This window comes from Diceros bicornis, chromosome X (assembly GCF_020826845.1).
Source record: "Diceros bicornis minor isolate mBicDic1 chromosome X, mDicBic1.mat.cur, whole genome shotgun sequence".
NCBI classification, from domain to species: Eukaryota; Metazoa; Chordata; class Mammalia; order Perissodactyla; family Rhinocerotidae; genus Diceros; species Diceros bicornis.
In genome coordinates, this window is record NC_080781.1 from 49062966 (window position 1) to 49073932 (window position 10967).

Here is a 10967-nt window from a genome sequence, read left to right on the forward strand (position 1 = left end):
GTAAAAAGAGATTTAAAAAATAAACCTCTTAACTTCTAGGTGTTTGCTGACAGTCTGCTGGTCTCATTCACAACATTAGTCTGGGTTGAGGGAAACCACATTGTCCCTCAAAATCTTTCCAGCTTTAGAGGTATCTGAGGAAGGAATTAGTTGAGGGTACTAAGACTGGTGGACACATTACTTTGATACAATGAAAACTATGTCACGTATGGGTTCTTGGTGGTGGGTAGCTTTATTCAAAGGAGGTGAAAAGCAAATAAAAGCATCTTGGGGATGAAATTTGAGATGGGATGTAAATAATTTGTCAAAAAGAGATTTAGGGGGGCAGGTGGGTGGCTAAGAAGGAAGGACTTCCAGGATACCACAACTTTTGTTTAACTCCTTCCTCACTGGTCATGACTTCTTGGTCTCTTTCGCTTGTCTCCTCTTCTCCCTGATCTCTTTGTGACCCAGGGCTCTGTTCATGGTCATATGCTCTTCTCTATATACACTAATTCCCTAGGATGATCTCATATAGTCCCTGGCCTTAAATACCATTTATGTACAGAAACCCCCAAATTTATGTATCCAGCTCAGTCAGACTTCTCCTCTGAACTGCAGTCTCATATATTCAATAACTGTTCAACATCTCCACTTAGATGTTTTAAAAACACCTCAAACTCAACTTGTCCAAAACTGAATTCGTGATTCCCTCTCGACACCCACCCAAACCATAGCCTTCTTCATCTCTGTTGATGGCAACTCTACCCTTCCAGTTGTTTAGTCCAAAAATCTTGGAGCCATCCATGACTCCTCTACTTCTCTCACATTCCACTTCCAATTTGTGAGAAAATCCTGCTGGCTCTTCCTTCAAAATATATCCAAAACCCAAATTCTCACCCCCTCCATTGTTACCTCTCAGATATCATCTCACACCTGGGTTCCTACAACATCTTAACTAGTTTCCCTGGTTCCACACTTTTCCCTCTTTAGCCTGTGCTCAAAACTTCAGAGAGATCTTTTAAAAACATAAGTCAGGTCAATTATCTGCTCAAAACCTGCAATGGCTCTGTGGACATGGAGATGCAACACCCAGGTTCCCTTTCATTGACAGATTTATTAACCCAGGTTCATTCCATTAAGGATTGCCTCAGCTGCAGATAGCAGCCTTGTCCAAACTCACATCCTTTCCCAGGGCAGCCTACATTCAATGATTGATCAGTGTATGAGTTTGTGGCTGACACTGTCATTGAGTCTTTATCAGAGCTTGACTTCTCCCTTGGTGCTCCTGCTTCTTTCTCATTTCTTCCAGGTATTGACTCCAAAGGCATTGCTTAATAAATTTTCTGAAGGATTAACTTGGTTTCAGAGTTTGTTTCCTGGGGAACCCAACCTGTGACAGGCTCCTCATTTCATACAGAGTCCCTACAATGTCTTACAAGGCCTTATATGATTTGGTCCTTTATTACCTCTCTGACTTCTCCTATGTCTCTCTCCCTCACTTATGTAGCTTCAGACAAAAGTACCCTCCTTGCTGGTCTTTGAACATGCCAAGAACACATCTACCTTAGGGCCTTTCCTTTAGCAGTTCCTTTTGCCTGGAACACTCTTTCTCTAGATATATGCTTGACTAATTCCCTTCCTTCTTTCATTTCTTTGCTCAACATAACCTTTTCCATGAAGGCTACCCTAATCTTCCTATTTTATATTGTAACCCACCACTTCCCTTACCTCTTATCCTGCTCTAATTTTCTTTTTGCTCACAGCAGAAGAAAATGTTCATAATGTCACTTTCTGACATCCCATATAATTTATTTACTTATCATGTTTATTGTTTATTTTCAGCCTGCTCTTGTTTGCATGTAAGCTCCAAGAAGACAGGGATCACTGACTGTTTTGTTCAGCAAAATATCCCAAGTGCCTAGTTACAGTGCCTGGAACAAAGTAGGTACTAAATAAATTTGTTGAATAAATAAATGAATAAATTAGATTTAACAGTATGAACAAAGTGTGTATTGAGAGAGGGTGATAGAGATGGAAGAATAGGAAAACCATAGCTGTAAATCACTTTTACTTCTTGCTTGGCGCTCTTGCTTCTTGCCCATTTCTTTATGAAAATGTTAGCAAAAATAATAATTAGAATAGCACTGGGCATCGGGAGAACTAGGCTCATGTCCGGCGCTCTTACTAGCTTTGTGACCCTGGTTTTCTTTTTCTCTTTAAGCTTGATTTCTTTATCTGTAAAATGGAGGTAGTAACACTTAGCTCCCAGTATCCTGTGAAGATTAAGAAGACGTGCCTAACACATACTAGGTGTTCAATAAATACTTATTGCCATCCCATCGCCCTCCAGAGATGAATGATATAAACTAAACGGTGCAAATGTCTTGTAGTGTGTGCCTGAAACTGTAAGCACAAAAATAGGTATACACATTCATTACATTACGTATGGGCTTCAGCTTTAACTCTGTGCTGTGTCCCTGTTTCATGAGTTTGGGGTAGGGGAATAAATCTGCCCCATTTCTATTTAATCAGTGACTTCTTAGCCCCTTCATTCCATCCCCAGGATCAGAGTAACAATTGAAAAAATGCACAAACATGTTGTCTATAATGTCCTTTGATCTCCAACAAAACACCCCAGAAAACAACAGTGACATAGTGAGTCAGCAGTACAGAACAGTAGAAAAGAATCATGAGCTACAGGTGTCAGTATTAAACACATGACTGAATTAATAACCATGGATAAATAATTTCAGCTGTCCCAGCCTTTTAACTTGTTTTTCTTTCTAGATCACTCCTCCTCCTCCTTCAAAGCCAGCATGGGCTGGCTTCTCATCATTCAGTTACCTGCTCAAATATCCACTCGGTTAGGCATTTTTCTGAAAAGCCCTAGGTGAAGTAGCTCCCTTATTTCAGTTACTCTCTATCCCATTGCTTCGCTTTGTTTTTTTCATACAACTTGTCATTCTCCAAAATTATATAGGTTATTTATCTACATCTTTGTTGGTTTTTTTTCCCCTCTATGAGAATCCAAGCTCCCTAAACGTATGGACCTTATCTATCTCCTTCATCACGATTAGCCCAAGTCCATCAAAGAGTAGTTGAATAAATGAATGACTGAATCTACAAAATAGGATACACCCTGCCCTCCTAACCACCCAGGAATGTTATGAAAATTAATGAGCTCTCTGGGGAAGTTTTTAGTAGGAAAGGAAGAAGCTATGTACATCCAAAGAATTATTTAAAGTCACATTTCAGTAATAAGAATTTCTGTACTGTATTCCCTAGTTACATGTCACTGGAGCATTCTTAAATATAAAGGTTTACCAAACAGACCTGGGCTCTACCCTCTTGGGAACTAAACGGAATTCATCTTTATTAAGTACCTGCACTGCACTATGTTACATGCAAGGATATAGTTTCTCGTTTAGTTTTCAACAGAACTGAGTAAAATAAGGATTATTACCCACAATAATAGGCTTAGGAAGATTAGGTCACTTGCCCAAAATCACAGAGCTAGTGGAGACTGGAATTAATGCCCATTCTACTGACCTCATTGTCTCTCCTGTTCTATGCTCTTTTGGGGAGCATGCGGCCCTCAGACCTATCTATGCTTCTTAGTATCCTAAGAAGGCCGACATCAAGCATACTATCTCCATAGTTGAAACTTGTATATCTGAAAATAGTGAGGGAAAAAAATAGAGCTTTGCTAGCTTAGTTACTGGTTTCCTAACATCCTAGTTGCAAGAGGTCTGGGTAATTTGGAACCTTTTAGGATTGGAAAAGCCACATTCTTTACCCCAAACTAAGCTTTATGAGGGCAAGGGCAAGGGGATGGGAGACTTATCAGGAAATAAGATTAAGGGCAAGAAAAGCCTAATTTCTTAGACCAGTGTTTCCCAATTAGTATTGATGATGATGATAAGAATCACCTGGGATGTCTGGGGTTCCAGGTCACCCCACTATCCTGCCAAGAAATTTTGATACATTAATTCTAAGGTGGGGCTCTGGAATTTATATTTTAGCAAGCACTCCAGGTAAATTTATTATCAGGTAAGTTAAGGAAATAATAACTCTGGCTTCACTCAATTGCCAGCTACAAGTCAGTGATTCTCAATGTGGGGTCCCAGGACCAGCCGCATCAGTCTCCTGTGAGAACTTGTTAGAAATATAAATCCTTGGACTCCACCTTAGACCTACTGAATCAGAATCTCTGTTGGTGGGCCCCAGTAATCTGTAGTTTAACAAGTTCTCCAGGTGATTCTAATATGTGCTAAAGTTGGAGAACTACTATATTATAGAAACTCCAATCCTGGTCAACAACAACAAAAACTGACTGTTTAACCCCAGACAACTCCCAGGCACAAGAAATGGTGTAAGATGAAGTAGACCGGTAAAGCTGTTCATTCCCCTATAGTGAATCCACTCAAGATATGTCTCCAAGAGAAAACTTCTCAGAGAAGAAAAAGGCTGGCTGACCAGAGAACTCCATCTACTGCTAGGGCAGAGAGTCTTGGTCTAACAGGTTATGATATATGCTTTGAACCAGAAACTACTATGTATTGTTTCCCATTTCCTCCCTTTTACAAATGGTAGTTTTTATTATATTTCTTTGGTTATTTCTCCACAATTGTATATTGGTTATGTGTGGGTGAAGGGTAGTTTGTAATTTAACTACAGTTGCTGAGATTGCTAGGATGACAGATCTGAAGATGGCTTCATATCAACTAGAGATCCTAAAACTTAATGCTAAATGCCGTAGCTGGATAAGACTTTAGGTTTTTCTCCTCTGAGGACAGAAATTCACTACATGTAGGTGTGAGCATTTTTGAAAGTGGATATGTGGGAAGAAAGGTGTCCATGGATGCTCACTACCCAAAGGAAGAAGCTATACTAAACATGTGTGATTGGTTCAGGGCATTCACTCCTCATGTCACTGATTTTACTAGGAATCCACTTGGTTTTAGGAAGATACATCCTAGGGTTCAGGGATGGAACACATGCCCTGGCTAAGCCAATCAGTGCATTTTATCCTGAGACTTCAGTGACTGGTCCAGGTATGTGACCTAAGCCAATTCAGAATGCATCACAGGACATAGGTTACTTTTCTCTAGACTAGAACTGCTGTAGCCTGGAACTGCCAGTCAAATTTTTCTACCATGAGGAAAGGCAGCCTGAGGATGAAACTGACATACAAAAGAGGGAAAATTCTAAAGAATCACAGACACTGAGCCTGAGCCCCAACCAAACTGTGCCTGAAGCCCATCTAACCTCTGGATTATTTTAGTTACATGAATTAATGATGCTTGGTAACTGTTTAAACCTGTTTAAAATGGTTTTCCTGTCACAAGCAGGAGAAGCATTCTGTTAGATAAGGCAAATAAAAACTATCAGCATTTGGGCCAGCACCGGTGGCCTAGTGGTTAAGTTTGGCCTGCTCTGCTTTGGAGGCCCGGGTTCACTTCCTGGGCGTGGACCTACACCACTTGTCTGTCAGTGGCCATGCTATGGTGGCGGCTCACATACAAAAAGAGGAAGATTGGCAACAGATGTTAGCTCAGGGCGAATCTTCCTCAGCGAAAACAAAAACTATCGGCATAAATTTGCATATGGGAGTAGATGTGAGTGTAAGCTGGAATAAATACATAATTGTTCCTTTTTGGATTGCTGATTCTATTACCTTAACTTTTCTCACAGCTTCAATTTGTAGTTGATTCTCGCTTTAACTTCTCTCAATAAAAATAAACTGGCCTCTCTCAAGGAGTTCCTCCCACAAAATCAATCACGTTCACATACATTTCACATTCTACTAGTCAGAAAAATTTGACTGTCAGAAATAATGGGTTTGCAGGGACATGTAAGTTTTCATTAAACTAGGTTGGGGTTTGAAGGTTTGAATTAACAACATCTTTTTTCCTTCTAGATTCTGAACCAACTAAAAAATACGCACAGGAATCAAAGAGGGATTAAAATATCAGCGTTAATATATTGTTAAGTGAAAAAGCAAAATTCAAAATAGCATGTATAGTACGCCACCATTTGTACTAAACTGATACACACACCTACATAATATGCTTGTAAATACATGGATTATCTCTGGAAGGATACATACACAGTAACTGGTAACAGTGGTTTCCTTTGGAAAGTGGGCCTGGGAGACTGAGGTCAGAAGTAGGAAGGAAGAATGGATACTTACTTCTTACTGTATACCCTGTTGTATTGTTTGATTTTTACCAGAGGCATGTGTTTTTTTCAAAAACAATACATATATATATTAAAATTTACAAAAGAATAAAAACAGATACCAGCTTTATTGCTGATAGATCTGGACTGGAGAACACTGTTTGGACTTGAGCCTGAAATGAACTTCTACCCCAAGTCTAAAGACAATGAGATCCCTCACCCCAGAGGGAGAGAGGGGTCTACAGAGTGGACGTTTACCCAGCCATGTAGTGAAGGACTGCAGTCTTTCCCATACCTTGCCATGGGGAATTAGCTCAAAAGCCAACAGGGGCCTAGGCTGCATATCTATATAACCCTTTCCCCAATTTCATCAAGTTATTCCTCCTCCCATATGGAAGACTGAATGAGTAGCAAGTAGAGATGGGTAGAAATTTTCTTCCAAATATTTTTGAGAGGTTCAAATCCTTTTGTTTTCTTGAGTTAGGAACATGGAGAAAGGCAGAAGACAGATCCCATCATACTCTTCGACATTTTTATTCTCTTAAGCCACAGTGGTCAACACCCAAGACTATGGTTAACAAACTGGGCTTGGCTGCCCCCTTGGGGAAGACCAGCAGTATCTTAAGAATGTCCTGCTCACATCTGTGTAAGACTGGTGAGCAGTTCTGCTTTTGCCCCTAGAAAGCTCTGAAATAAGTCAGAAAAGAACAGTAATTAACTCCAAGGTTACATTACACCTCAGGCTGAAAATTCACTATTTTATCCCCAATTTACAATTATGTCCAGCCACATTATCTGACATTAGCTTACAAAGATTATATAATGAGTTTCAAAGACAGCATTAAAATACTGCAAATAATACAATGTCAACAACAATATAAAAATGCCTTAATTTGAAGTATATGAAATCCATACCAACTCTTAAACTCCAAGGGAGAAATAAATGCCCCAAATTAAATTTCTATTTTAAAGTCCAAAAGTCTGCCTTTCCCAATTTCTTGCTTTTCTCATTTCAGCCATACACATCTCACAAAGCTGTCTGGACAGATACGGGGTTCCTTTGGCAGCTGCGGCCTGGGCTGTCTTCCTCTTGATTAATATCCTCTTGATTGATATCTTCAGGAGCTGAATTAATGTAACCCTACAACTGCATTTCATACATTTTTAAGAGTCCACAGGGTCAATAGGACATATGATTATCACAGTATCAGCCTCACATCCAAAAAATTAGAAAGCATACTAATATCCAGTCACTAGAACAGATATTCCAAGCAAATTTATGTCCCCAGGACTTAGTACATTGGGTAATACAGATGCACATTGCTGTCGTCAGTCAAATATCTGAGCAGAGACTTAGTGGCATCAAACGGAAGAGAAGTAGACAGAGAAAACATGGGAGAAAAGAGAATATCTTCTCCGTTTCATCCTCAGCAGGATGCTCGTCTGTCTGGGCTGGTAGTCTGGACTTCACGACCTGTGAACTTAAACTAATCTGGAAGATATTTCCCAAGTGGTTGAAACTAATTTGGAAGATATTTCCCAAGTGGTTGATTGTAACTGCCATGAGTCACGGCTCCAAATTTGCAGAAGTCCCAGGCCTCTCTGTTACTGCTAATCAATTTCTAACAGAAACTCAATGAGAAAGCATTGGCTTTGGCCAGGTGTTTCTCTCCAAAACCTTGCTTACTTTTCAACCTTTCCTAAGCTTTGGTTAACCTTCACTAAAGCCTTCAATAATGGGAGGTACAAGGCCCATTCCATTTCTTATTTTTCTGCTGCAGTAGGGCTCACCCTTATCTGCACGTGAGTTTCTTAGGGCCAGCCAACAAACAAGATAAAGTTGAAACAAAACACTAACAAATATCTATTAGATTTCTATCTACCAATGCCAGCGCTTAAAACATCATTAAGGCTATTGATCATCCAGCACTGATTCTAATCCACATGTTCTACAGTCCTGCTAGGACACCATAATAGATGAGCCCACCAGTTTCTACAAGGGAGCAAAGCCTATTTTCAGCCTTTCCTAGTTCTAGCAAGTGCCTTGCCCACCTCATATGCTGGAACTTGGAAGTCCCCTAAGAATCAAATATAAAACCTAATATAAAATTTCTCAAAGAGTTCTCTTGGTATAGGAAAGAAATTTGTATCTGTCTGGTTCCAAATGTTTGCTCTTTCATTTTGAGCTCCTGGACAGACCTGCCAATCCTTGCTAAACCCAGCCTTTACCTTGTGACTGAGGACTCTAGCTAGAGACTGGCTTAATGCTCCACTGGGCTGGCAAAGCCCACTTGTGCTCAAGTCTGTCTGCACAGCCTGCGTCTGTAAAAAACCACTCCATGTCTGCAGGTACCAGGCAGAGCTATTGCAGACAACAGAGACGCTAATGTCATTGATGCCCAATCTTGATTTCTCCACTTGGAGGTTGGTTCCCGAATGCTTGCCCTCTTATCAATTTTGTAAGGTTTCTTAGCTTATGCTTATGTATTAAAATGCAAAGTAATCACCCTCTTGATTTTGAACCAAGTTGAGCAACAGACGCAAGAATCAGAAAGGAAGCAAAATGGTAGCCTTACTTTTAGTACAGTTGGAACTGAATATGTAACTTGGACAGGAGACCAAATGGGCTTCCCATTCCTCCCCAAATTAGACTTTCGAAGCCACATGGGGGGAGAGGTGAGGTTGCAAAGACACTTACCTAGCTAGTCACATTGACTATCTCAAGAAGCTTCAGACTTCAATAAGTGCAGAGAGTCCAAGTGCCCAAAAGAATGAGGCAAGAAGTGTTCAGCTACCTTTAACACCACCCAAGATAAAAATATGAGCCAATGGATGTCAGACTTTACCCTTCTCACTAATTAGATAAATCCAACATTCTCCTGTGGGGAAGAACCAGTAAAAAGGTTGGAGAGAAGGGCAAAAGGTTTCTTCCAAAAATGACTGAGAGGGTGGAAGTTCCAAATTTTTGCCAGACAAAAGCATGCAAAAAGGGAGAAGATGGTTCTTAAAAATTGGAAAGCAATCAAGACTTTCTATGTGCACAGATTTTACAAATAGTCTCACATATTTGGCAAAGTTCAAGATGATCTGTAAGATCATAGATATAGACATAGATATGGAAATCATCATCAAATTTGATGAAGTACACAGACGGTTTTGCTTCCACCTGATGAATAACCACCATGCCAGTTCTCTTGGAGCCATCATCTTTGGCATATTCTACCTGTTTGCCTACAAGGCTGTCTATGACTTCTCCTGGCTCCCTCTCTGCAGGAGGAGAATCATTGCAATCTGGAAGAATGCATAGGTCACCGTCTTTATAATCATCTAAGAGCTGGTACATATATAATACAGGATCTTTCTCATAGGTAATTTAAAACCATGTGTTCATGATAGGTGCCTGAGCTAAGACCATCCCCTTCCATTCATTTTTGGAACCTTCCTCTGTCTCAAAAATATGTTCCACTGCTTTGCCAATCATAATCTCTGTTAAGTGTGTATCACTAATTCTAGATGATGCTCCTCTGTTAGGAAGGACTTCAAGTGAGGACACTTTCATCTCCGTGAAGTTCCAATCCATAAACACAGTCAAATCCATCATATTTGATAAGATACAGAGAGGGATTTACAGGTACCTGATCCAAAACGGTTCCCTTCCACTGTTTTAGAGGTTCATCTCCATCTTTCCATCCATGCTGAATTCTGCAGCCCACGACGTTCCTCAGAGGCTGGGAGGTGGGTCTGCTCCTATGCTTCTTGTGTGCAACCTTTCTCTTCATCACGGTAACAGACACGCTTGCATGTCCTGCGCCTGTTTTGGACCGCTGCCCTGTATCCGCCTTTCCAAACGGGGTCTTCATGCCTGTGAGAAGCACAGTAGCAAGGCGGGCCAAGAAAGGAAACTAAGAAAAAAGTTCAATGCATGACACGGTGAGCTTTTTCTCCTAATTAGTGCGCTCCGTGCACCCGCGCCTGTTTTTCCCGAAAGCTACACAGGAAAGCTTGAAATCAAGGCATCCTGGCTGCGTGCCTGCAGTAAGCTTCTTCCCCAGCTCGTTCCGCCTCCGCTAGAGCGAAGGAGCTGCGGTTAGAGTCAAAGAAATAGAGGGCAGTCCTCTATTCCTCCCGCCTGGCATCCAACATTGTCCAGGCCAAGGGGCACAGACTCCTCAAGGCCGAGAATCGCGGGCCTCACATGCCCAAATCGGACACTTCGCTGCTGCCTCCACTGTGAGCCTGCGGCCAAGGAGGATCAGCAAGCGACGAGCTGGGTGCTTGCAAGACCTCGTAAGGGACGGATCCGTAGGCGAGGAGCGTGTCTAGGAGGGCGGCGGGGCAGGCGAAGAGGATGGCGGCGGTGTCTCCAGTACTCGGCTCACGTGCCCTCCGCCTCCCTGTGGGCGGCGGCCCCTCTGCCACATCGGGCTCCCACCAGCCGCTACCGCCGCCGCAGTCTCCTCCCTCTTTCCGTAGCGCAGCTTTCTGCCAGGAGAGAGGCCTCCCCTTCCTGCCAAACAGAGTGCGGCCCACCCTTTCCCCAACTGGCACGCCCACCACTGCCTTGGGCCTGGAAGGCGCTCCTTAGCTCCCGACCCCGCCCCGCCTCTTTCCAAAATCAGAAGCAGCCCGGCCCACAACCCTTCTCCCCAACCACCTAGCGTCCCCTCCCCAGTTCAGGGCCCCCGGGCTCCCTACCCCGACCTGCACCTCAGTGCCCCTGCCCCATCTGCTTTCCATCCTCCAAGAATTTGCCCTTTCCTTTCCCCCGTGCCCCTCTGGAGTTATTCTTTATATAGAGAACCCTG

General features: G+C 42.2%; 1 protein-coding gene across 1 annotated transcript; it reads right to left on the reverse strand.

Annotated features, from left to right (window-relative positions):
• Positions 1-8089: 8089 nt before the first annotated feature.
• LOC131401045 (spindlin-3-like) lies at positions 8090-10616 on the reverse strand. Its single transcript, XM_058535989.1, is given in 2 exon segments — positions 8090-9707; positions 9709-10616. Coding segments are annotated over 2 exon segments (837 nt in total). The 5' UTR covers positions 10023-10616; the 3' UTR covers positions 8090-9184.
• Between the last annotated feature and the right edge of the window lie 351 nt (positions 10617-10967).